Raw genomic sequence first — 27277 nt, 5'->3', positions numbered from 1 at the left:
CAGAGGTTGCAACCCCAACACAGAACAAGTCTCACACCAATATTCTGCCCAGTGTTCTCAGTTATCACTGCAGACTTTAAAGAGAAGAGAAACAACCTATACAAAGTATCCAGGAAGAAAAGGCTATGGAAGATCACATGAGAACAGGGGTCATTTGGGGGGGGACGCGGGGGGACGCCATTTCCCCGGGTGAGGTGCGGGAGGGCGGGGCCTGGAGCTCCCTGCTGGTGCCCGCTGGAGGTCGCCACCGGCTGTGGGAAGGACACACTTCCGGTGATGTCAGGGGGTGTGGCATATGCTAATGAGTTATGCTAATGAGTCCCCCTAGCTCTTTTTCTACGAAATGACCCCTGCATGAGAATAATTTTGGTCAGTAAAAGGAGAACTCTAAGAACACTTTCCTGTGCTGGTCCCCCCTGCCTTCCCTGGCCCACCCGCTAGGGCGGGCAAGCCAGGAAAGGCCCTGGAATGAATGGGGAGGCATTTAAATGCCCCTCCGTGCCTTCCCCGACCTGCCTGCCACAGTGGGTGAGCTAGGGAAGGCCTGGACCAGCCCCCCCACCTTCCCTGGCTGTCCACCAAGGCAGGTGAGCTGGGGAACGCCCTGGAATGAATGGGGAGGCATTTAAATGCCTCCCCGTGCCTTCCCTGGCCTGGCGGGTGGGCCAGGGAGGTCCCTGGAAGGATTGGGATGGTACTTAAATGCCTCCCCGTGCCTTCCCCTTGCCCAGAAAAGAGATTCCCCAAAAGGATGCTCCTTCCAGGCCTTCCCCAACTCGCCCACTTCGGCACAAAAAAAAATATGGAATTTTTCGAGTTCGGATCTACTGAGCCCGAAAAATTTCGGTATTTCCCAATATTCCCGAAACCCAGTATCGGTATTATACTGGGTTTCAGGAATTATTGGACTAGTCAAATAATTTGGCTTAATTATACCCTATGGGGACTGTTCTCATAGGGTTTAATAATCCCCCTTTCAAGAGGGGGGATTGCCTTCCCTTCAATGAAGGAAGCATGCTGGCTCTGCGATGTGACTTGAGGTTTAAAGTTTAACTGCCCCCCGAGTCGTGCCGCAGAGGTGGCATGCTTCCTTCATTGACAGGAAGGCAATTTGCCTTCCCTTCAGTGAAAGGAGCCCACTGCTCCCCAAGCTAGCCCCTCCCACCTTCCCTGGCCCACCTGCCAAAGCAGGCGAGCTGGGGAACGCCTGGAGGCACCCCCTGGCTTCCCTGGAGGGCCCTGGAAGGATCAGGAAGGCATTTAAATGCCTCTTCATGTATTCCCCAACCTACCCACCACAGCAAGCAAGCCGGAGAAGGCCTGGAGCCAGCCCCCCTGCCTTTCCTGGCTTACCCGCCAAGACTTGCAAGAGAGGCAAGGCCCTGGAATGAATGGGGAGGCTAAATGCCTTCCCCGGCCTGCCCGCCGCATGGCGTGATTGTTTGTTTTCCTGTGCCCAAACTCATCGAATATGAAAGAAAAGTTGTTGTCTGATATTTCCATGACTGGAAAGTTTTGTTTTGTTTTTAATGTAATAAAGCATGCAATATATGGCACATACCCTGAAGTCCTACAGTTTTCCCTCCAAAAGCTGTTCTGAGTGTAGAATATAATAAATTATGTAGACCAAATAGAAGCACTGGCCTCGACTTACTGATGGCAGTGTTTGTGGAATGGGCCATGATGGAGTCAAGGAAGATGGCTGCTGCTTCCACTGACCATGCTGTTCTCTTTGCTGGCCTTGTGAGCAGTGTTCCCTCTAAGCTGAGTTAATGTGAGCTAGCTCACAGTTTTTTAGCCTCCGGCTCACACATCATTATCTTAGCTCAGGAAGGATGGCTCCAGAGCAAACTAATTTATGCAGTAACCAAATCATTCACTCACAACTTTAATGCCAGTAGCTCACAAAGAAGAATTTTTGCTCACAAGACTCCACAGCTTAGAGAGAGCATTGCTTTTGAGTGTTGCTCCTGGGCTGGCTACCCCATCATCTTGGGCCAGCCCCAGGGGGCGCAGGCAACATTGGGTGAGCTCCTGATGTAGAAGCTTAGCCTGTGTGTCCTGCACATATTTAAAGTGCTACTGGAGTGGCTTTATTCTGCTTGGTTTTCTCTGGCTCTCCCACCCTCCCTCCCTTGTATTTGTTGTTTCTGGATGTTTTCTGTTTGTTATGAACTACTGTCACAGCTTTGGCAGTTTGTGCATTGGGATGGATATTTTTACCGAGAGGATGGGCCTGCATGCCCACCTCCCATATTTGGGGACTCCCTTAAGGGATCTTGGGGTGGAGCCATCTAGTGGCATGCCCAGCTTGGGGCCTGTTGTCTGGCTCTTACCATCAGGTGCCAAGGGAACCACTCAGTGACTTGTGTCCATGTGGTCCCCATGGGATCGTGGCTCCACAGTTTACCCTCCCAGCAGGTGGGTTGGGGGAATGGGTTCATCAGGTGGCAGGAAGGTTGTCCAGTGCAGGATCTGTCCCCATGCAGTGCCAATGCTCCCTGTGTGTAACTAATAAGGAGTGGTGGCCAATTTTTCTCCATAAAATTGTTGTGATGTTTTTCTTCCACATACTCCTTAATAGACCATGGGCCCACAATCTCCTCTGGTAGAAGGTACTCAAGCAAAGCTGGTTTAGTCAAAGCAACACCCCCCACAAACAAAACCTACCTTTTTGGAATTTTTTTCCATATATGAGCCGCAATCCTGAGGCAGGGATTGAACTATATACTGTTTGGATTTCAAGAAAACTATTCAATTGTTATTTTAAATTTTCAGATTAACTTCTTGAAGACTGAAATGGAGAGGAAGAGTAAAATGATCAGAGATCTCCAAAACGAGGTAGGATTAATTTTCATAAAAATATTGAAATAAAATAGTAGTAACAGAACACTTGTTTCTCTAGCAGTAAACAAGAGAATGAAAAAAAAATCAAATACCAAAGATACTTACAATGTCATTCTATCCTGTAGATGTATAATTGCTAAATGAGAGATGGAGTTATATTCACAACAGTATTATACCACTTTAAGAATTTTAGAATATTTGCATATGCATCTGTTGATGTAGATTTTTAACTGATAAGTAAATTAATGTAATAATACATATTTCAATAAATTCTGCGCTGTGTTTTCCAAGGGGAAACTGAGAGTGCTAAGTGTCATTTCCATGAAGTCTTTCCATTCGCCTTGAATCCAACCCATAGTAAGCACTGTTGTGGCTTAATTAAAAGGGTCCCAGATTTCAAAGCAGCAGTGATTTGAAACATCACTTCCTTTTTTACTCTGTTATTATATTCATAGTTTTGATTATGTTATTCATTAAATGCCATGTCAGATTCTTCAATTCCAGTTCTAAAATCCTCATTGCATACATTTGGTTATGGTTAGAATATGGGTAGTGAAAATGCCATGTTCTTGCTACTCATTGGATAGGTATAATATAGCTTGAAGTTTTATTTGGAGTCTAAAAGATAAGGGTAACTTTCAGATACTAGCTCCCTGCTATTTGCAGCTTGCGTAGCATCCTGGTAGGTAATAATATAACACTTTGTTTCTTTGAGCATGCCTCATTGCACCCAAAAGTCATCTTTGGTGACTCTCTGATTCCTTCATGAACCCTGTTATCTAGCTGACCTCAGTAAGGATATGTGTAATGCCATAATTTGTTGTCTGTTATTGGCACATATATACTGTCTATCTGTTACCTCTTATGAAAGTCTTGCCCTCTTCCCTCCCTCAGACGCAGGATTTTCCTTCCATTTTTCTCTTACTTTTTGACTGAGCTTCCCCTTTATCTATTTTCTTCTTTTTGGAGACCTATGGCTGTCCCACCCTGTCACAATATTATATTTCTATGCTGGCTCAACCCAGGAACTTGAGAAAAGAAACAAGATCAGCCTCTTTTTTTGGTATTTTTGGTTCTCTCTCTGTGTCTGCACCTGGAAGTCACATTGACCTCTGGTGACTGGCTTCTACGGGGGCCTGGAGGATTATTCAGAGAGGTGGCTGAATAAAACCTGCCTCTGTCCTCTCCACTTGGTATTACAGGAAGTCTCCCATCCAAGTACTAATCGCAGGTGACCCTGCTTAGCTTCTGAGATCTGACGAGATCAGGCTTCCCTGGGCTATCCAGGTGAGGGCTAAGATCACCCTCTTCTGAAATGGCACGAGAGGATTTATAACATTCAAAAATTAACAACATTTTATTCAACATAGGCCCTGTTCAGACGGAGAAGTTGCCACACTAAAGTTATTAATGTCAAGCAGATTTTTGGTGCGTGATCACACAGCAACATCTGGGAAGTGTAGCGCACCCGTGGCCAACCCATGGTGTCCCGCCAAAGATGTGCAGTAAAAAACTACCTCGGAAAGTGCACTAGTATCTGGAAAACATGGGGCAGGGGTGGGCGTCTGATCGCGGGAGCACTAGTATCCCATGGCATCCGGTGCCCGTCCACGTCCCATCGCAAACTGGATGTTTTTCGTAAGCGCATGCGCACAAACACCTAACTGAAAGCAGGCATGCTCCACGGAACTGCGCATGTGCACAAATGTGAAACGCTTGCCACGCCACTTCTTTGCCACGCTCCAGCATCGCCATGTGATCGCCAGCTAACAGCCTAAGTGCGAAGCCTCGGGGGACCATGTGATCGGTCTACCACACTTTATTTTGCTCCAGGGCTAACAGCCACGCCTCCCCCCTGTGTTATCTGGCCTGTGTGACCGAGGCCATGGAGCGGAAAAGGTCAGGTAAAATCAGGGGCAAATTTTCTGAGGTAAATCAATGAGAACTCTGAGGTAACTTAATATTTTCACAAACTACAATTCATGTTTCCAATGATTGAGAGTTTTTAATTTTTCACAGAGTCTTAGAGTCTTTGATATGAGAGGCTTTTCTTGGATAGAGTCTGCTAACGTGATGGAAAGCTGAAGACAGATGGACAGATAAATGTAGGTTGGCTAGTAGTGGGAGGAGAGAAGATAGCAGTGAAAGGAGAGAAGCCCCAAGAGCTTTTAGGAAAGGGAAAGTGGAAATAAAGTGGAAATAGTGAGGAAGGGAAAATGAGATGCCCCTAGGAGTCCTAGCAGCTCCTCACATTTGTGTCAGTGTCTACCTGCAGCTGTGCTTTTTCTTCTTCCTATACAAATTTCCCAGTCTCAATCGTACTCCCCTGGTTGGACTTAAAGCAGCTGGGGGTGATTTTTAATGGGAGAATCAGTGTGGGAGGAAGACTTAGCACTGTTTGCTGCTGCTTCTTCTTCTTCTTCTTCAATTACAGCACACGGTGAGTCCCATCATAGACCCTTTTTGTCAAGTATACTTTTGCCCTGAGGCAGCAGAGCTGGGAAAGACTTCTGCTTGAGTCCCTGGGAGAGCCTGTGCCAGCTGGTGCATACAGTACTGGAGGAAAATGCTGACTTGATATAAAGCAGTTGCTTATATGTTTCATTGCTCAAAGATTCAGCCTGGGAACTGTTATATATGTGAGATGCTAACAGTACAAAGACATTCAAAAATGGCAATGTATGCCTGCTTTGTAGGGGTGTGTGTTTGGCATAAACTAAGCCAGAAAAATACCCCCAAAATAACTTACCAGTATTTTTTTTTGGAGGGGGGGCATTATTTAAGCTGGATACAAATCAGGGAATCTGATTTGGCTACTGGTATAGCTAAGCCTGAATAAAAACCATTTTTTCTGGCTTTCATTAAGGTATATTCAGCTATACTGCAAGACAGGATCAGCTAGAGTGGTGGGAGCTGAGCTCCATGCTACCTCAACTGCAGCTAGCTTTTCTTTGCAGCTCAGTTTAAATTGAGCTGCAAAGAGGAGCAGTCTGGGATCCTTGGGGGTGGGGGTGGCCGAAGCTGATAGCTCCATCCTGCCTCAGCTGGGAGCCTGGTTCCTTTTTGTAGCCCAGTAAACTGAGCTGCAAAAAGGAGCCAGCCCAGGATCAGTTGGGGTGGCATGGAGCTCTCAGCTTCTGCTGCCCCAGCTGATCCTGTTGTTTTCTTCTCCTTGGGTCCATTGGACCTGAAAAAATTCAGGAATCCCAAATATTTACCAAATCCAAATACCATACCAGTATTGGGATTCACAAATATTGGGAAATAGGTTTTTTTTTGGGGGGGGGGGTTCCCATGTGCCCACACCCAAAAAGTACTCTCTTTTTTTTTGCACACCCCTACTGCTTTCTCAGTGAGTAAATTTGTTGTGGGTAAGATATAGTAGTATAATGAATTAGTAACTGAATAAGAAAAAAGTTTTTGGATTTCTCTATAAGACTGAAATGAGGTTACTGATCAAAATTCAAATGTACGAAGTTAATAGAGGCTGTTTGCTAAACAGACTATCTTACACAAATTTATGTAGCACTTCAAAATCCCATTGTTTTTTTAGGGAAAGAACTGATTTCTTCTATATTACATCTAATCTCTTAGCTGAATTTAGATGCCCATTTCCTGTGTGTACAAATTAACAGTGTTTTTCTAAGTATTTGAGGTCAATTAAGATGAAGTGGGAATCTGTTTATGAGATGTATTTTACATTTAGGTCAGAGGAGCACAAACTTCAGAGAATAGTGAGGTGAGGGTAGATGTATTTGCTGACATTATTCACTGGCTGATCTTGGCCAACCCATGAAATTTTAGCTTCACATGAATGGGTTCCCATATGATGCTACAGCTATCTAGCTTATGCTGTACACTGCTACTTGAGTTTGACAGTCCTTGTAAGGGAATCCAGCCATTGGTCTACTTTTTTTTTTGCTTCCTTTCAAATTTATATGCTACTATTCCAGCCATAGGCCCACCAACTCAGCTTCTTAGGGTGTAGGGATGGGCACAAACTGAATCATGAAGCAAAACTCATGAATCATGAGTTTTGCCCTGTTCATGGTTCGCAAATTGAAGTTCTTGATGGGTCTACCGTCACAAACTTCCATGGATCATTAAAGAATTTCATGGTGGTTAATAGCAGTTCATGAATACAGCAGAAAGTAAGGGTTTAAAAGGACTCCAAGTCCCTTTAAAACCCTGCTTTCTGTTTCCTGCCAAAGCCACAAAAATGGATGTTTGGGGCTATCGTGCAGTCCTTTTAAACTTTGTAACTGCACTAGACAGCCCAAAACAGCTGAGTAGGAGGGAGCAGGCTGTTTTTTTGCACTTTCTGTGAACCCCGTTTAAAGGGACTGCAGTCCCTTTCAATGTATGTGGGGACATGAACCGGTTCAGTTTGTGAACGAACCTCTCAGTTTGATTCAGTTTGTGGTTTGGCCATGAACCATAAACTGACACACACCACATTTTACTGGTTTCTGCCCATCCCTTGTAGGGTTCCAAATTGCAGAGGGTTTCAGAAAATATCTGTGTTGGTCTGCAGTACAAGAGCTAGATGCAAGTTCAGTACCACCTTAGAGGCAAACTAGATTTTTAGGGTATGAGCTTTTGAGAGTCAAATGTTCCTTCACCAGCTTGCATAGGAACTGCTAGAAAACTAAGGATAGCCATGAACTGGCTGACAAACTGAAGTTCATCATGAATTCTGGCCTGTTTGGGTTTATGAACTGAGAAACCATGATGAACTACCACAAATTTTGGTACAATTCCTGGTGGCTCATGACAGTTTATGAAGAGCAGAAAGCAGGGGTTTGTGCCTATCTCTATAGAAAACCATCATGGAAACCTGCTAGTTTCTCCTCTTTTCAAAGTCTTTGGACCATAGGTTCTGGAGCAGGGAGTAGTGGCACAGGATATAGTAATGGCCACTATTTGTAGCTGCTTTTAAAAGAGAACTTTATCAACTCATGGAAGATCGGTCCATCAATAGCTATTAGACACAAAGATTAAATGGAACTTGAATGTTCAGAAACAGTAACCCTCTGAAAGCCAGTGCTGGGAGCAACAATAGGGGAAAGATTTGACTTTCATGCCTTACTTGTAAGCAATGCTCCCTCTAAACTCCACAGTGTTGTGAGCAGAAATTCTACCTCATGAATGAAAAAGGCTAATAGCATTAAAGTTGTGAGCAAGTCTACATTTGACTGCACTAATTCTTAGAAAACATACCAGCACTGGGGGTGGGGAACCTTTTGCAGTCTAAAAGGTAAAAGGTTTCCCTTGCTCAAAAGCCAGTCAAATCCAACTCTAGGGGGCAGTGCTCATCTCCATTTTGAAGCCGCAGAGCCAGCGCTGTCCTAAGACTTCTACATGGTCATGTGGCCGCTATGACTAAATGCTGAGGTGCACGGAACACTGTTACCTTCCCACCAAAATGGTACCTATTTATCTACTTGCAATTTCTTGCTTTTGAACTGCTAGGTTGGCAGGAGCTGGGGCCAGAGACAGGAGCTCACTCCATCACACAGCACTTGGGTCTCGAACTGCCAAGCTAGTGATATTCTTGTCTGCAACACAGCATCTTAACCTCTGAGCCACTGCATCCCCTCTTGCAGTCTACTTCAGGGTTTTTTTTTAATTTAGTGAAATACACCAACCAGCATTACAGGTCAAGTATAACAGGTGGAACAATCACTGTCAGAGCACTGCCTAACCTAACAAACAGGAAGTTGCTTAAATGTTATCAACCTGGACAAACTAGTTATTTATTTAAATAGTTATATCCCACTTTTCCCTGTGACTCAAGGCAGCTTACAAATCATACTGAAAAGCATAATAGCAGTGTACAATTCTTTCCCCCTGGCTCAATTACAGCCTATGGGGACCAGTGTATTCAATAGGCCCCATAGGCTATAATTGAGAATTAATCCAGGGGTATCTGGAGCTCTGGGGGGCTGTTTTTTTTTTTTAGTTAGAGGCACCAAATTTAGAGCATAGCTGCTGGTGCCTCTCCTCAAAACCCCCTCTAAGTTTAAAAAGTATTGACCAGGGGGTACAATTCTATGGGCCCCAGAAAAAGGTGCCCCCATCCTCCATTGTTTCCTATGGGAGCTTGGTTGTGAACAGAAGCAAAAATCCTCTGAGCTGGCCTCTGAAATGTTCTTTGCCAGCACCCCCTAGCACAGCTTCTAACTATGCTTGTAAGCCTTCCAAGGGTATCTGATTGGCCACTATGTGAAAAAAGATTGCTGGACTAGAAGGAACATGGGTTTGATCCTGCATGGTGAATCTTATGTTCTTGCAAATGTGTACCCACTCTTCATCATGCTTTCAATTACAACCTTTCCCAATATCTCCATTCCTTATTAAACAGGATATAGTGATTTCAGATAGGAAAATGTCAATCTGAAAAGGCCCAAGCTAATATTGTACCCCCCAAACTACATTTTTGTTGTTGTTATCCAAAGGTACCTCATTTTCAATGATAGGTAGCATTAAGCAGTAGCTCAGTTCTGAATTCCCTCAAATGTTTCATATACAGTTTTAGACTATTTTGGTCTTTACAACTCCTCTAGTTATCTGAAGTACCTGATCCTAGGCTTTGATCTTCTGCAACACATTATATTATTCATCAGCTTGATGAGAACATTTGTCACCTACTAGGTCCTGCAAGACAATTTCATTTTCCATGTGCATTCCCACAAACCTCTTTAGGATGGATAGATTGTGTTAAAATGTCTTTTGGGGAGTCAAGCAAAAATCTGTGTTCTCTTTGCACATAAAACACTTTAAAAGAGGTATAAAAATAAAAGGTATAAAATGGGGATCTTATGGCTGCGTTGGGACTGTCTGCATCAGTTCAGCCATATGCTTAACAGCGCCTAATGAATTTTGATGAATGCTGTTTTTTAAACTTCATCATTTTGTTCCACTGAGCAAAAGTGCAAGTCCTTTTTTGTAAACAACCTTGCTGCTTGGGTATATTGTTTAGGTTTTGTGCTTTGCTATAAAATGTATCTTTTCCACTTTTAATACCCTAAAAGGTAAAGGTTCCCTTGCTCGAAAGCCAGTTGAATCCGACTCTAGGGTTGCGGTGCTCATCTCCGTTTCAAAGCCAAAGAGCCAGCGCTGTCCGTAGACGTTTCCGTGGTCATGTGACCGGCATGACTAAACACCAAGGCGCACGGAACGCTGTTACCTTCCAACCAAAATGGTACCTATTTATCTACTTGCAATTTCTTGTGTTCGAACTGCTAGGTTGGCAGGAGCTGGAACTAGAGACGGGAGCTCACTCCGTCATGCGGCACTCAGGTCTCTGTACCTACAGAGGTACAAAAACCCATTTATGATTGTTCACAAGGAATCACAATATTACCTAAATTCTTAGTCAGATAAGTTCAGTGGGAAAATGATAACATTATTTAACAGAATGTTTGAAGTTGTCTAATAGTTTAGTGGGAATAGAGCCTACTTGCAATACAGTTCTTTGAACCATATTGTCTCAGGGCTGGTATGCAAAATAAATTCTGAGTTTTATCTGCTTTACTGGAACTTTCCTTCTTTCTTTCGCACAAAGGAACTTGTGTGATTGTTTATTGAAATTAAAGTGGAAGTTTTCAGTTTTCCTCTCATATGTTATGAGTTGTTATTGCTTTAATACACTTTCACTGTCTTTGTTCCTTTCTTTTGTAACTTGGGGTGTGAATATGCGCCCTGCAGGATGCTGCAATCATTCAGGAATATGCTGAGGGCTGTCTTGAGTAATCCAAGTGTAGCTTTATTCAGAACAAAGAAAAGAACCCAAGGCCTATGTGAGTCCTTCACAGCAATTTAGCCAGCCAGCTTACCCAGAACCATAAGAAGGGTTGCCAGCATAAGGCTGAGAACCAATGGGGAGCTTACCAGTGAATAGTCCTCTGTCCAGTGATGTGATGACATCACTTCCAGCATGATCAGAAGTCCACTGAACTAAGTACATTTAGTAAGGTATGACTCTTGTATTGTAAAACCAACAAGTATCACAGGTCAAGTGAGTGGGCTGTTGATTTCAAGATGAGAAATTATTTGAAGATGTCAAAATGTCAGATGTAAGTCTAACATAAAATATTTCAGATGTGCCTACTGAACATAATATAATATAGTTTGATTAATATTGTTTATAGATTTTATGGAATAGATTCAAAACTGGTTCACCTTCAGCCTCTCAAATGAAAAACTTTTCCAACATGGAAGCTAGTACTATGTGTAAAGGGGGGGGGGATGATTTCTCTTCCATACTAGGAAACATTCATCCTCTCTTTTCAGTTCTTTAGTTCACTTACACTTTTACCCTGCCTCTTCCCATGTCAGTAATGCACATGTGCACATTGATTTTTAAAAATTCTACAGATAGTATCATTTCTGTGATTGCAATAGAATTTGGTGGTGGATATTTACAGATGTGCATGCTTGCTCCTGGGCATTAGAAAGGTCTTAATGCACCCATGCATACAGTAACATAAAGATTCCTCTTTTTGGACGGGAGTGTTTATTAATGCACATGTTCAAATCATTGGCAGAAAATATGCATAGGAACCAAATATACATACATAGTGTTCTGTACAAAATTCAGAAATAAAAATATAAAAATATAGAGGATCCCTTATATACATTTGTTCCTGTGCATAAAGCATTGGTCCCATAGAGGAAATAGAGAATTCTAATATCTTGGGAGAAATTCAGATGATGAGAATTTCAGAATGTTTCCTATCAGAAAGTACTACATTTAAAAAACCCTTATCCGCTGCACAGCTCACAGGATGTATGGCAATTGCTTGCCAGTGTTATTACCAGTAGTGAGGAGAATTTAAAAGCACTGGAGACTATGCATTGATAAGGAGCTTTACATCATTAATACTGTTGCGCAGTATTGGCAGGCACTAGTAAGCATTTCCACCACAGTATGCTCCTGGGATAAGTAATGTTTACATTGGGCCTGGATCTTCTGTTGGTGCTTCTTCATTCTAACCTTCCACATCATTTAATCATGCTTTGCTGGTCCTGTATCTCTGAGTTGCCTGAACTCACATACACATCAAGATGTAGGTGTATGTGATCTGCAGCTTGCTCTTCTGTTGGATTGGGCTTTATTTTATTATTTACTAGCAGGATCCCTTGGTTCTGATCATTTATTTACACTTAAGAACATAAGAAAAAGCCTTGCTGCACCAGACTAGAGGTCCATTTACTTCAGTATCATGTCTCCCACAGTAGCTACCAGAAGGCCTACTGACAGGGCACAAAGTCCAAAGCCTTCTCCTTTTGTTGCTCCCTGATTAGAAACTCAGCCACATGCCTTTATCTAAAGTACCCAAGGGTATTTTATTTCCATTTAGGCCACAGGTCTAAAATCACACAATTTATGTATAATATAAATAGCCAAGTCTTGTTTCTGTTTTGACATTTTATCATTGGGATCCTATGAAATTAGATCTGCCTTCTTAATATATCCAGACTTGTAATATTTGTCTGATTTTATCAACTCATCTTGGAAAATATTCTCTGTTATTGTTGAAGAGACTCTAAAGTAAACAAGGAGATCCTGGTAAAAACATTTACATTCATAGCTCAGTTTCTTAAATTGAGTACTGTTCTCCTGAAAGTTTGTAGAGTAATCTACTTTGAGGATCAGTTCTTGCTAAGACATATTATTTGCGATATATTGGCCCTTGTTGGTAGTAATAATGATTTGTAAACTACTCATTCTGTGTACTCAAAAAAGGCAGGAATTCTTTTTTGTTGTATCTTTTGCTTCACAAAAAACGCAAAGATAAATACTTTTGTGAGGAACTGAGAGTTTTGTTTTTATATGGTAGACTTTAGGGAATTAAAGAAAGTCTTCAGTGCTTCAAAGAAGAGACAGAGATCACAATGTGAATCAGAGTTAAAAGATATGCATGAAAAACCATTAGGAAGATTTAATGATCAAACTTACTGCATGGTGAAGAAGAGTAAAGGGGGGGATAGATTCCTCCAAAGAATAGGATTAATGTACACCCCCTTAAGGCAGAACAATGAAATACAGTCAAACACATAACTGATTAAAAGATTGATTAAAGGAGGCATTGACATTTCATCCATTAATAAACATGGTCTGCTATCGTCCAAAAAGAAATATCTGAAAAAAGAGAATTGTTTGCTTTGAAGTATGTATGAACTATACATTTTCATCAAAATACTATAATCCTTGAAATTTTCTGATTTATAAATAACTAGGAATAAGGCCTGTTGTGGAAATAAGTACAATGAGCTCTAGAAAGAGTCTGTGAATGAGTGCCCTGGCCATGGGCACTCAGCGTCAATTTGCTGTGGTGACCTCAGCAGGGTATAATGACACAGAGTCCACCATTTTCTCCAGGAGAGCTGATCTCTGTCATCTGGAGAGCAGTTGTAATTCTGAGTGACCACCATTGTACCTGTCTGAGGTCCCACCCCTCCCCAAACTCTGGCTTCTGTAGACTCCACCATAAAATCTTCAGGAATTTCCCAACCTGGATTTGGGAATCATAGTCAGAACTGGCCCCAGTGAGTTCCCCACCAAGGCCAAAGTAGGCCTGGAATGGGCCTCTTGCCTTAGCATTTTTACTGGCAGAACCAAGCTCTGTTGCCTAGCAACAGCCACTGAATGAAAAGTTAGCCCTACAGGAGCCAAGCAGGAGAAACTGCCATTTTGGCAGTTTATTCTGTCAAGGAAGTGTCCAGGCTGGCAGTGGGCAGGGGAGAGGAGTGGACCCAGCACCCAGCCAATGACATGTGAGTACTCTTGAGTGGTGGCTGATGGGCCAGTGGCTGATGGAGTGCACAGCACAGCCAATGGGAGAGCCAGAAAGTGCCAATGTGTTGGGATTTTATATATATAGGATATTCAGTTCAACATTTCTCATAGACATAAGAACATAAGAGAAGCCAATGTTGGATCAGGCCAATGGCCCATCCAGTCCAACACTAGCCAAACAAACAGTCCAAGACACAGGAGGTCCACCAGTGGAGCCAGGACACTAGAAGCCCTCCCACTGGTCCCCCCCCCAGCACCAAGAACACAGTGCATCACTTGTCCCAAACTGACAGTTCCTATCTATACCTTGTGGCTAATAGCCACTGATGGACTTCTGCTCCATATGCTTATCTAATTCCCTCTTGAAGCTGTCCATGCTTGTAGCCACCACCACCTCCTGTGGCAGTGAATTCCATGTGTTAATCACTCTTTGGATGAAGAAGTACTTCCTTTTATCTGTTCTAACCTGACTGCTCAGCAATTTCATTGAGTGCCCACGAGTTCTTGTATTGTGAGAAAGGGAGAAAAGTACCTTTTTCTCTACCTGCTCTATCCCATGCATAATCTTATAAATCTCGATCATGTCACCCCTCAGCCATCATTTCTCCAAGCTAAAGAGCCCCAAGCGTTTTAACCTTTCTTCATAGGGAAAGTGTTCCAACCCTTTTATCATTCTAGTTTCCCTTTTTTGCACTTTTCCCAAAGCTATAATTTTGAAGTGTGGTGACCAGAACTGTACACAGTACTCCAAATGAGGTTGTACCATCAATTTATACAGGGGCATTAAGATACTGGCTGATTTGTTTTCAATTCCCTTCCTAATAATCTTGAGCATAGCAACATTTTCCTGATATTTTCAGCAATGATGCATAAGAGATTTATTGAATGGTTACTACAGCTGAGTGGAATTCAAGCTTCTTCCTTAAGTTTAAGAAGGAAAAAGTATATGCTACCATAGTAAACTCGGATGATTTGGAGGAAAGGCTACCGCTCAAGACTGTCATTTAAATGAGATTGTACAATATACAAACTTATGAGGTTTTTTGTTTTGTTTGTCAATCTGTTGTTTTTTGTGCTTTTTAAAAATTGGCTCTGCCCTATAGAAATTGTGGTTTGTAGATCTTTCCCTACTTTCTTTTTGACCCACAAAAACAGCTCTGCTGGGGGGCTGGAGAACCTTTACAGACAACAAATCCATGCAGGCAGAGGTCTACCATGAGGTAAAGAAGCAGCCAAGATTATCCTTCCTCCCTCATCTGTGTAACATACAGTCAATATTGATCTCAATTCATGATCCATTTTTCTTTATATACTCAGTTGTTGCATTTATAGCCCACCTTTCCTCCATTGTGAAATTCCAAGTGGTGTACATGGAATTCAAGATAGGTTTCTGACCACCTGCTGACACACAAAGTTTCATCATAAACCCTCTATCCATGTGCCCTGGTGTCCATACCCCCCAATTGAATTATGTGCCTCATGCTATTACCTTGGATTATTGTGCATGTCTTTGTGTGTGTGCTTCCATTTACATTTCTTAAATCCTCTCTGTTCTTCTTTTCTTGGAAGAAGTATAAAAAACAATCTGCATGCCAGTATCTGCCACTGTTGTAGAAGAGAACGCTAATGAACAAGAGCAGCTCTTAGTTCATTCTAATTCTCCAGGTGCTGCTTATCATATTTATTGCAGAGGATATTAATTTCCTCTGAAATTTGGTTGTAAAAAACAGATCCAGTTGACAAGTTTTCATAGTCATTGCCCAGGCTTCACAGAAAATATATAGCCATTGCTTAATAACCGATAAGATATATTTTAATGTTTAAATTTCTGGAAACATTTTGGTGTCAATTTTAACAAAAAGGGGGAGCACTGCTACCTTCCCATTTGTTTGGATTCTTCCCTGATCATCATTTTATAGTTCATTAGTCCCAAATATTATCACATCAAGAAGTCTAAAGCTGCCTATTTAACATGTATAATTATACAGCTCAAACTCATTTACATTTCAAGTACTTTCCATTTTACCCTTATAAAATGACATCTAGTCTGATTAATGAATATTCTAATTTTAACCCTTTTCTCTGATTTTGTCAACACATTCCTTATCTGTCTCATTGCCTATTACCTAATTATTCACGTTACTAAACAGCTCATAGATACCTTTTGGTACTTCTAGTACTGGAGATTATTGTCCTTTGGGGTTGGATTTTAGGTGCTGCTAGTTGAAGGTACTGGTGGAGGTTGACCTTTTTCACCTTCCCCCTCCCAGCAGCCCTCCATGAGCACCAAAACCGAAAGGTCATATTGTAAATTGGGAGGGGGGCTTGCATGGATAGATAAAAAGCTGCAGAACATTGTTGGTTGCAATAAGGAACAGGAAGCACACCAATTCATCCCTTTCTGCCTCTTATGTCATCCTATTTCAGTTTAGCCATAAAAACGAGAGCATCCTGTGTACATTTCCCTGAGAGTGAGCTCCCACTGAACTCAGTGTGACTTATTTCTGGGTTCAGGTGGGTAAGTAAAGGTAAAGGTTCCCTTGCTCGAAAGCCAGTCGAATCCGACTCTAGGGTTGCGGTGCTCATCTCCGTTTCAAAGCCGAAGAGCCAGCGCTGTCCGAAGACGTTTCCGTGGTCATGTGGCCGGCATGACTAAACACCAAGGTGCACGGAACACTGTTACCTTCCCACCGAAGTGGTACCTATTTATCTACTTGCAATTTCTTGCTTTTGAACTGCTGGGTTGGCAGGAGCTGGAACTAGAGACGGGAGCTCACTCCATCATGCGGCACCCGGGTCTCGAACTGCTGAACTGCTGACCTTCCACAGCCTGCAGTTCAGCATCTTAACCACTTGAGCCACCGCAGGTGGGTACATGCACACAAAAGCTTATACCCAGAATTAAACTTTGTTGGTCTTAAAGGTACCACTGGACTCAAACTTTATTTTATTTCTGGGTAAATGTGTATTGAATTATACTGAAGGAGAGACAAAAAAATTACATTTCTAATAAAAATGAAAAAAGAAGTGATCCTGCACTAAAAAAGTCAGGTATGTATGCAATACATTGTACACCCATTGAAGTGGTAAGGATGTACAAAACCTCCAGCAAACATTCAGTAGCTTCCATAGAGTTAACAATGTCAGTTTCAACATGTGTATTGATGAAGAATTTGATCCCAATCAATCCTACAATGACTAGGAAGGATGAAATAGTAGTGTTGCCAAGCAAGGAGCTTTGTGCTCTGTTAAAATGTGCAAAAGGGACTCTGATGTAAAGTGACCAGATTGTGATGCCAGACCCGCACCAGCAAGAGCCTGAGACGATGTGTCCATGGTTCCCAAGGCTGCCCGCTCCAGATGTATCCCTAGACACATGAAACACTCTAAAACAGCTATCTGCCATTGCTGTTTAAACTAAGGACTCCTGATGCCATTAAAGAAGTCCTTCTTCATCACGCTGGCAAACACCCCCCCCCCCACTTCTCTGCATCGAAGGCACGAAAGACTCTTTCCTGCCTTTCACTTGACAAAGGACTTGGCCTTCCTCATCCATTCCAGGAACTGGTTCTGCAGCCCTGAGACAAAGAACACAATAGGTGCTATCCAATGAGTCATAAGGACCCTAGAGATGTCTCTGCCACAAGTTCAGTTAGAATTCAACATTAACCAAACCCCTTAAGCCCCTTTTCCCATTGCAGACGTGACTTTTGGAACGGACCACCAAGGGGTGGTCTCAAAGGAGGTGGCCAGCAAAGCCCTCCCCCCAGAGCCCTCCATACAAAAGTGGGCACCCAACAATGTGCTCTCTCTCTCTCTTGACCTCTCTAGACCCTTCTCTAGCTCTCTAAACCCACCCTGCCTCTGAGACTCTTGGACTGCAGCCAGAGTCTTCCACGTGCTTCTGCCGGTTCAGAGCATGATTTCCATTTCCTAGCATAATTCTCATTTCTTATTAGTCTCCCCTATTTTTCCACTGGGATGCATCATCACGACAGGTAAATATTGCCCCCCAATGATCTCCTGCTCATGCAAACGTCTCTTGATTGTCTATCTATTTTTCCTAGAAGCTGTATAAGTGTATGTGCTTGAGTATTGTTCGATTGTGAAGAATCTCCAGTAAAAGGAAATCATTTTTATACTGAATCCAGCCTCCGTTTCTATTTCTGGTATTTCTGGAAGAAGCGGGACCTCTGTATATACAGGTGTTTGTTCCCTTATAGCCTATTGTTACTTTATAATATTGCATATTCCCCAATGTTGATAAGAACTCAGAGCAATCAGGCTAACAGTAGGGACAGGGGAAATCCTCTGGCTCTGTTTCATCATAGTTTAGCTGATTGTTTGCACATGTGTTCTATTCTTCTGGCCTTTCCTCCTTAGAATATCTTTCTTTTCTTTCTTTGGGGGTGGGTGCAGTCTGCCTCCCCAATAGGTGTTTATACTTATACTAGGAAAAAGGCCTGTTGTGGAAATAAATACAACAACCTCTAGAAAGAGGGTCTGGGCGGGTGCCCCGGCCTTTGACACTCAGTGTCACCTCAGCAGGGTATAATGACACTGAGTCCACCATTTTCTCCAGAGGAAATGATCTCTGCTACCTAAAGAACAGTTGTAATTTTGAGTGATCTCCAGTCCTCACCTGGAGGTTGGCAACGAAACCCTGACTTCTATATCACATTGGCTGTCATGGGGGCCACCTCAGCAGCATATAAGGATACAGAGCCCACCATTTTCTCCAGGGGAACTGATCTCTGCCATCTGGAAAGCAGTTGTAATTCTGAGTGATCTCCAGCCCTCACCTGGAGATTGGACACATTTTACCTCAGAAGAGCAAACTGCTTAGAATGTTAGAGGCAAAAGATAGATAGATAGATAGATAGATAGATAGATAGATAGATAGATAGATAGATAGATAGATAGATAGATAGATAGATAAAGAGAGAGGGGGGTGGGAGAGAGAGAGGAAGGAAGGAAGGAAGGAAGGAAGGAAGGAAGGAAGGAAGGAAGGTGAGGGGGGAGACAGAGACAGACGGTCAGAAAGACAGACAGACAGGCAGAGATGGAGGGTGGGAGGATTAAGGGGGGGGGAGTCAAAGCGATGGGGAGGAAGGGAGAAAGAGTGAGAGAGGGAAAGAATGAAGGGAGATAGGGAGAAATGAAGAGAGAGTGTGAAGAAGGGGGGGTAGCGGCGAAAACGTGCCCGCGGTGGGCGGCTCAGCTGGACTGTATGGATAAAAGGAATATCACTGCTTTTTTTTTAGTGGATGAGGCTTGATGATGATGATGATGATGATGATGATGATGATGATGATGACGATGATGATGATGATGATGAAGAAGAAGAAGAAGAACTGTCAGAGTCAGTTATTTGACTGGTAGATGGAGTTCTACAATTTGAGATCTAGCCAATTTATTGGGAATTGCAGGTGTATCTATGTGGGATTCTTGCTTTTCTAAGCAACACTGTCTTCTGGAGCAGAGCTGGTGTTATTTGTTCAATGCTCAGAATGTCCAGGTGTTTCTTGAGACTTCTAGGCACCAATTCAAGGGCTCCAGTGACAACTGACACCATGGTAACCTTCTTCCAGAGGCATTCTATCCCTGTTCATAGGTCATGGTATTTTGTAATCTTCTCTTGTTCTTTCTTTTCTATTCTGCTGTCTCTTGGGATTGCAGTGTCAATGATCAAAACTCCATTTCTCATTCCCCCCCCCCTACAATTGTGATAGCAGGGTTTTATGCTCTAGGTGTTTATCTGTTTGTAACTGGAAGTCCCAAAGAATCATTTGTTTCATCATTCTCCATGATCTTGTCTACTTTGTGCTCCCCTGAATCTCTGGGTGATGGTAAGCCATTCTTCTTGCAAAGATTCCAGTGCAACTTAGCTGCAGTTCTATTGTGATGCTCTTTATAGTCAGTTTGAGTAATTTTACTGCAGACACTGACCATACGGTCAACTGTTTCATCCTTTGTCTTGCAAAATCGACATATGCTGTTATCACTGGTCTTCTGAATTTTGGTTTTCATATTATTTGTTTTGAGTGCCTGCTTTTGTGTAGCTAGAATGAGCCATTTCTTTCTTCAAGTGCCCATTTTGGAGTCACTTGCAGGTATTTTCACTATCATGGAGCCACTTCCAGGTATTTTCACTATCATCACCACCACCACCACCATCACCACCACCACCACCACCACCACCACCAGCATCCTCACACGAATACACTCTGACCTGGATACTAGCTATAATATAGGCCTAGCAGAATAAATGTTTGATACTGCTTATGGGCCATTTTGGCCTGCTTATGGGCGATTTTGACCCAGTTATCATGATGGATCAAGACAGGATTGTGGAATCTATGAAGGTCGCTATCTGTGCACTGGATCCTTGACCATCCTGGCTGCTAAAATCATGTAAGAACTCTTGATATCCATCAATGAACCCTTGATATCCATAATAAATCAGTCACTAACACATGGCAGCTTCCTTTGGCCACTCAAAGAGGCAGTTATCCATTCGCTACTTAAAAGAATATCCCAACAAAAAACTGGTATGGCCAATTATCACCCATTCTCTACTCTGCCCTTCCTGGGCAAAGTGATTGAGAGAGTTGTGGTCAAAAAAAAGAGGTGATTGATGTGGCAGGCAAATTAATTTTAATTAACTCTAAGACCCCTACACTTTTTGCATATGCTACATCAGGGGCAGGGGTCATTTCGTAGAAAAAGAGGTGGAGGAGCTCATTAGGATAACTCATTAGCATAACTTATTTGCATGTCCCACACACCCCGACATCACCGGAAGTGTGTCAGAAGGCAACACCCACCACTCAGGCTCCACTGCACTGTTTTGGATTGCTAGCTATTGGGGGGGCATGCAGATCTGTCCTTGCAGAGGAGGGAGAGCTTGTATCTGAATAAAACTTGGTCTTAAAGGTGCCACTGGACTGTTTTGGATTGCTAGCTATGGGGGGGAACACGTAGATCTGCCCTCACAGAGGAGGGAGAGCTTGTAACTGAATAAAACTTGGTCTTAAAGGTGCCACTGAACTGTTTTGGATTGCTAGCTGGGGGGGGAGGAATGGGCAGACATGCCCTCATAGAGGAGGGAGAGCTTGTACCTGAATACAACTTTATCTTAAAGGTGTCACTGGACTGTTTTGGATTGCTAGCTAAGGGGGGGGGGTGATACGTAGATCTGTGCAGAAAGAAAGGAAGAAAGAAGGAAAGACAGATAGACAGAGAAAGAAAGAAAGAAAGAGCGAGAAAGAGAGAGAGAGAGAGAGAGAGAATGAAAGAAGGAGTGAAAGAGGGCAAGAAAGGGCAAAGAGATGGGGAGGGAGGGAGGCTCTCCTATCCCCTGATCAAGACCCTGCCACACCCATGGCCCACCCAACCCAATCAAGCCTCCGCCACCCTCATGGCCCACCCACCCCAATCACGCCCTCACCCCGCCACCCCCTCTGCATCAGCCAGGCTGCACGGACCACCCCCAATGAAGCCCCCACGACCACCCCACTGCACCAGCCAGGCTGCAGGTGCCCTGAGGGCCCGTGGCCCACCCCCGATCAAGCCCCCACCACCCCAATTTACCCTGGCTGGTGGCAGCAGTGGCAGCCAGCACATGCTGCTTCCCATTCCCCGGCCTGACTGAGGGCTGCTGGGAGCTGGGGCAGGGCTTGCAGCTCCTGGGCTTGTTAACTGCCAAAACAGCGTTCGTGGCGTTTTGGCTAAAAATGAGTCCTCATCAGGGGTATCTGTAAACTTATAGTCTGGACACTAATGGGTCTGGAATAATCTACCCATGCCCAGAGACTGTCATTCTAAATACTATAGTTTGAATTAACCTCTCATATTGTGTATTCCATGTTACATTTCCTTGCATCTCTCCTGATTTCAATTTATTTCTTTACAGTGATTTTAATTTCATAGCTGTGCCATTTTAACCCTAAGGTATTTTCTTCAGTGTTCAAATCAAACCTATGATTTTTTTCCAGTCAATTTCCCTTGCACCATTTTTTTCTGAAAAATTGATTTTTACAGTTATTGATCCATCAGCATATTTGCATTATACATACATTATACATATAAATTGCGTACATCACAACGTGTATGCATGTATCTATAAAGCCAAATGCAGACAGCAGATAGCCATAAACCAGGGCTATTTTTGGGCAGGAACGCACAGGAACGGAGTTCTGGCTGGCTCCCGAGTTGGCCACGCCCAGCAGGAACTCATTAGCATAATAGGCCACACCCAACAGCAGAAACTCATTAGGATTGGCTACATTAGGGGTGTGTAGCCTAACATGCAAAGGAGTTCCTGCTACAAAAAAAGCCCTGGGTTTTGACAACAAACAAGGTAAACAGAATAACAAGCAAAAGGTGGGTATGGCTGGATAACCACAGTTCTGGTAACATGGGGGTGCGGCCTAATGTGCTAATGAGCTGTGCTGGCAGGGGTGTGGCCTAATATGCTAATTAGTTTCTGCTGTTGGGTGTGGCCTATTATGCTAATGAGTTCCTGCTGGGCTTTTTCTACAAAAAGAGCCCTGGCCCATAACTATTAACAAATATATAAACAAATGCAAAAAGAAACTAACAGTGTAATCCTAAGGGCCGCTGGCACCACAGTGGCCAGGCTTTGGGTCTGCTTCTTTAAAGGGTTCTAGCAGAGACAAAGAAAAAGACCAAGAAGGGGAGCCACACAGGATGCAACAACACCAGTGTCCCCAGTAACCATGCTGTCATGTCCTGTACAGGTCATAAGTTGTGAAGGCAGGGCTGTGATGGACATAGTGGACAGAACCAATCAGAGGGCAGTAGGAACATGAGGCATTGTCCGTTATGCAAACCCTGATCAGAGCCCTGCCTAACAATAACAGGGCAGCTGACAGAGGTGGCAAAGGCTGCAGAAATATCTCACTGGTTGTGACCCCAAACAGGTTCACAGCCCATGTGGCCAAAAGACTGCAGTCATCAAGAAAGAAGAATGTGGATATGACAAGGAAACTGTGCCCAGCCAGGGGGCTCTGGTGCTCACTAATAGAGGCACCTACAGGCAGGCCAGCTAAGTTCTTGTGAATACCCCTGAGCCAAACCCCTGGTCACCACCCATCAGTGTCTGAGTGGGGGGCACTGGGGGGGGCTGTGGCGTGGGGGCATGCAGCACTGACAGCAGATCACAGTTTCTTAGCCTCCGGCTCACACATTTTTTGTTTTTGCTCAGGAAGGATGACTCCAGAGCACACTCATTGATGCAGTAGCCAAATCGCTCCCTCACAACTTTCATGCCAGTAGCTCACAAAGGAGAATTTTTGCTCACAAGACTCCACAGCTTAGAGGGAACATTGGCTGCCACCACAGATTTTACTAGCCCTTACTAGCCCTTACATTCACTGGTGATCCAGGAGAAAACATCCTTTCCCTCATGGCAGGTCTCCAGCTTCTCTCACTTGGTCACTGCCCACATGGAAGAGAGTCCAGGGGAGATGGGCTTTACCAGCCATAGGCCCGATGGCCTGGGCACCAGCAAGGGCACTGAGTCCCCTACTACATCACACAGGACCTGGGGCAGCTGCCCAACTCCACCATCAGTGCCCTCCATCCCTGCCACACACTCCTCTCCAAAAACATGAAGTCTGCCTGCTGCATTTCCTCCCCTCAGCCACTGACTGTGGGGACCCTCACCCCCTGCCCCCTCAGTAATACCTCTCTCTAGATATCTGCTGCCCAGGTGATGGATCCCCCCCACTGCCCATCTTAGAGCAGCACACATCCCCCCACTGGCCCATCTCCCCTTCACACATGACCCATCCTATGTTGAAGAGCTCAGTGACTGCTAAAGATCTGTCCACTGCAGGACCTGCAACAGCTTCACAAAGCTCTGGACCTGCAAGGGAATGAGTGCAAGAGTCACATGGTGAGCTGCTCCACCAATGAGAGTGAGGCAGATACCAGCCTCCCCGCCGGTGAAGGCCATGCTGCTGGGAGGCCATGGCTTATGCTGCCCCTGCATGTACATGATTCTGGGCTTGATTATGGAAGGAGGCATCACTGAAGCAGCACTTGGCCTCATGTGAGGGAATGGGGAAGGTTGTATAGGTTCCTTGCCCTTGCTTAGGTGCTTAGGTGTATAGGTGCCCTTGCCCTGCACCATTGCCCCTTTGGAATGATAGGGTAATTGTTAGGGCTCTGCAATGAGAAATGCTAGCCACAAAGTATGAACTTTCTTCTCCACCTTAGATGTTAGCACTGAATGCTCACCCAGTCATCCTAAGTGCTCACCCAGGGCCATCTCTGTGCTTTTCTCACCACCAAAGTGCCACACTACTTGCTCTAAGTCCACTGTGATGGACTGTCAGGGGTTAATACTTAACAGAGTCTGAGAACATTTGAGTGACAGGCTGTTCAAATGGAATTCTGTGGAGAGAGTCAGTTAAGAAACAACAGTTGAGAATTGACAGTTGAAGAAGAGGCAGTTCAGCACTGACTGTGGACTAGGAAGGAGGCAAAAGGAGTGAGAAAGTCAGAGAGGATCCCCATTCAAGCTGAAAACAGAAATTGTTTCTAGTTAAGAGAAGTAATCTCTTCCCAGTGAAAAGGGAGATAGTTCTTAAAAGAGGAATGATACCTGGTCTGTGTATAAAGAAGGATTTGGGGAACTTGGTTGTATATTCCTTCCTTCTGGACTTTAAGAGACAGTGAAACTCAGAAACCTATGTGTGAGTGTCTAAGCAGAAACTGAAATGAAAACCTCTCTCCTCGAAGTTTTAAAAGACCATTTTGAATAGCAGGAACACTTACTTGTTGGCAACAAATCACCTGGAGGTAGTGTGATTACAAAGTTACCTCAGTTTTATTATTGGTTCCCCTTGTACATCCTACCACTGATTCCACCTGACCTTTTCTCCTCTTAGTTAAAGAAAACATTTTATTTTGAACTATCACAAGCCTCTCATGTGCCATTTCAAAAGCTGAATATAAGAAGGTGATTTTGTCTTTTCCCTCAGTTCCCTTGGCTGGGACAGCATCAATATCCATATTAAAGTGACTGGGTGGGAAAGTCATAGACAAACAAATAAGAAGAAAATAGATAGAGGGGCTGCTCAGTAAGAAAGAAGAAGAAAATAGGGGAAATAACTCTAATTTACCCTGGTGTATCTCCAAGATACACCAGCATAACAGCTAGCTGGCTCCCTTAGCACTTTCATCCCCACCTTTAGAATTGCATTGTAAATAGGGAACATTTTATATTTTATTTATTTTAGAGCCCCTCCCCACACTTCTTATTGAAACTCAAGGTGGATTATAGGATTTTGAAAAGCAATGCAACCATACAACATGACATCCAATGAATAAGGCAAACTGACTAGGAATACAAAACCAGAAGACAATGTGAACCACAAACTGCCTGTGCAAGTAATTACAAAAGTAGAAGACAATGCAATAAAAGGGCGGTAACACCTAGAGCGGTGGTGGTGAACCCATGACACGCGTGCCAGAGAGGGCACGCAGAGCCCTCTCTGTGGGCACATACCATCGCCCCAGCCATGGCGAGACCAACCATAAGACGAAGTGGCCTCTATTGGGGCCGAGCTCACTGGAGCGTCACTCCGGGAGATAGGCGGCCAGGGGGCGGGGACATGTAGCAAGCCCCACCCCCTGCTCCCAGCAGCCTTCTTCTCAGTCGGCCTGGGAGGAGACAGAAGAAGTAAGGTAAGTTGTGAATCCCCCCCACCTTTACAAGGCCTGGAAAGCCCCCCCCCAACCCTGTCTTTTGTATCATTGAAAGGTCTATTATTGTGTTTTTCTTTTAAGACAAAAGATGTTAATGTATGAGTTGTTTTTTCTAAACTAAAACCTCAGTATTCGGGTTAAATTGCCATCTTGGCACTTTGCGATACTTAAGTGGGTTTTGGGTTGCAGTTTGGGCACTCAGTCTCTAAAAGTTTCGCCATCACTGACCTAGAGTAATAATTGCAGTAGACTACTATGAATACCAGGCCTTTGTTTGGTACCCTGAGAGCTTTGGGAGGCAGGGCATGTGGATGAGAGGGGAATGGCTTGGTAAGAATCCAGATGTGATATCACTGAATCAAGTGATACTCTAAGAATCCCTCTAATCTCTATGGTAAATGCCGACCTACCTGAGGGACCGCCTTTCCCCGTACATACCCCCAAGAGCACTTCGGTCGGAGACCCAAAACCGGTTAGTGGTTCCGGGCCCCCGAGAGGTAAAGTTGGCTGTGACGAGGGCCAGATCTTTTTCAGTGGCGGCCCCTGCCTGGTGGAACGAGCTCCCGGATGAGATCAGGGCCCTGCGGGACTTTATGCAGTTCCGCAGGGCCTGCAAGACGGAGCTCTTCCACCAGGCTTATACGTAGGGGCCGCCGCTACTGCCACCACTACCAACGGTGGTAATACCATCAGGGTCAGGAAAGCCCAGAATAATCTGGAGGAACAAGAACTACCTGCCAATAAGACCAACGGACGGGTTCGGACTTTCTAGTAGACAGCGACACCCAAACTGAGGGTTGCTGGAAGTCATCATAAGAACAACTAAGACCATCTTGCAAAATAGAAGCACTTTATTGTTTATTGTTGAATTGTACTGTTGTTATAAAAGTTATGGTTTTATTGGTTTTATGTATGGGCTTATGCCCCTTGTAAGCCGCCCTGAGCCCGCTTGCGGGGTAGGGCGGGGTAAAAATACTTATAGAAATAAATAAATAAATAAATAAATAAATAGGGATTGAATAAATTTCTGAAGAGTCATTGGATTGATCAGTAAACCAGTGGACTGATTGCAGAATGGAAGTGAGCATGTTCCGCTTGATGCCCAGTAGTAATGCCCTACAGTGTTCTGTACTAACTGGAATTTCCAAATGGTCTTTAAATGTAGGTCCATGTAGATTGCATTGCAATAGTCTAGTCTCAAGGTAACTGCAGCATGGATTCATGTGACATCCAATAATCTGTTATGCATAATTTTCAAAGTTTCATAGCATATATTTCTTTATAAGGGTATTAGTTCTCTTTAAAACAATGAATATTTCCAGGTGTCCAACTGATATGCTTGCTCCTCATCTGGTTCCTGTGGTTATAGCAACATGGATGACTTGTCTGCTTTCAAAGTATTCTGTCATCCTCCACAAAGGAAAAAAATAGTAATGGGAAAATGCATAGCTATTCATATCACTAATGTCCAAAGCTCTAAGGATCATGTCTGCTCAGGATTGTCATTTGTTCATAAGAATACAAAGTATGTGTGATCCCCATGTATAAGGATATTCCTATTAAATAATAGTGACAACCGACATTTTCTGAATCTCATGGGCAGACAAATACATGATTGCTATCTGGAAGGGATGCCTAAAGCAGGAATTGTGTTAACATGCATTCATAAGAATTATAGTGCTACAAAAATAACAAAACCCACATAAAGAAGAAAGGAGTTGTTTGCTATTTTACAGTTCATAAATGATAACTCAACAATGGCTTTAGGTAAAAACATAATCTCAGACTACTCATTGTTAAAGCTTCCTTCCTTCCTTCCTTCCTTCCTTCCTTCCTTCCTTCCTTCCATCCTTCCTTCCTTCCTTCCTTCCTTCCTTCCTTCCTTCC

General features: G+C 43.7%; 1 protein-coding gene across 1 annotated transcript in view; it reads left to right on the top strand.

Moving 5' to 3' along the window:
- LUZP2 (leucine zipper protein 2) overlaps positions 1-27277 on the top strand; it is a 276776-nt gene that overhangs the window by 12357 nt on the left and 237142 nt on the right. The window contains exon 2 of the mRNA XM_015413447.1: positions 2779-2841. Within this exon, the coding sequence (XP_015268933.1) occupies positions 2779-2841 (63 nt within the window). The remainder of the gene's footprint in view (positions 1-2778; positions 2842-27277) is intronic.

The sequence above is a fragment of the Gekko japonicus genome, unplaced genomic scaffold (assembly GCF_001447785.1).
Source record: "Gekko japonicus isolate JY-2015 unplaced genomic scaffold, Gekko_japonicus_V1.1 scaffold1062, whole genome shotgun sequence".
In the NCBI taxonomy this organism is placed as follows: Eukaryota; Metazoa; Chordata; class Lepidosauria; order Squamata; family Gekkonidae; genus Gekko; species Gekko japonicus.
The sequence above is the reverse complement of the archived record's forward strand: the minus strand, read 5'-3'. Positions and strand labels throughout refer to the sequence as shown.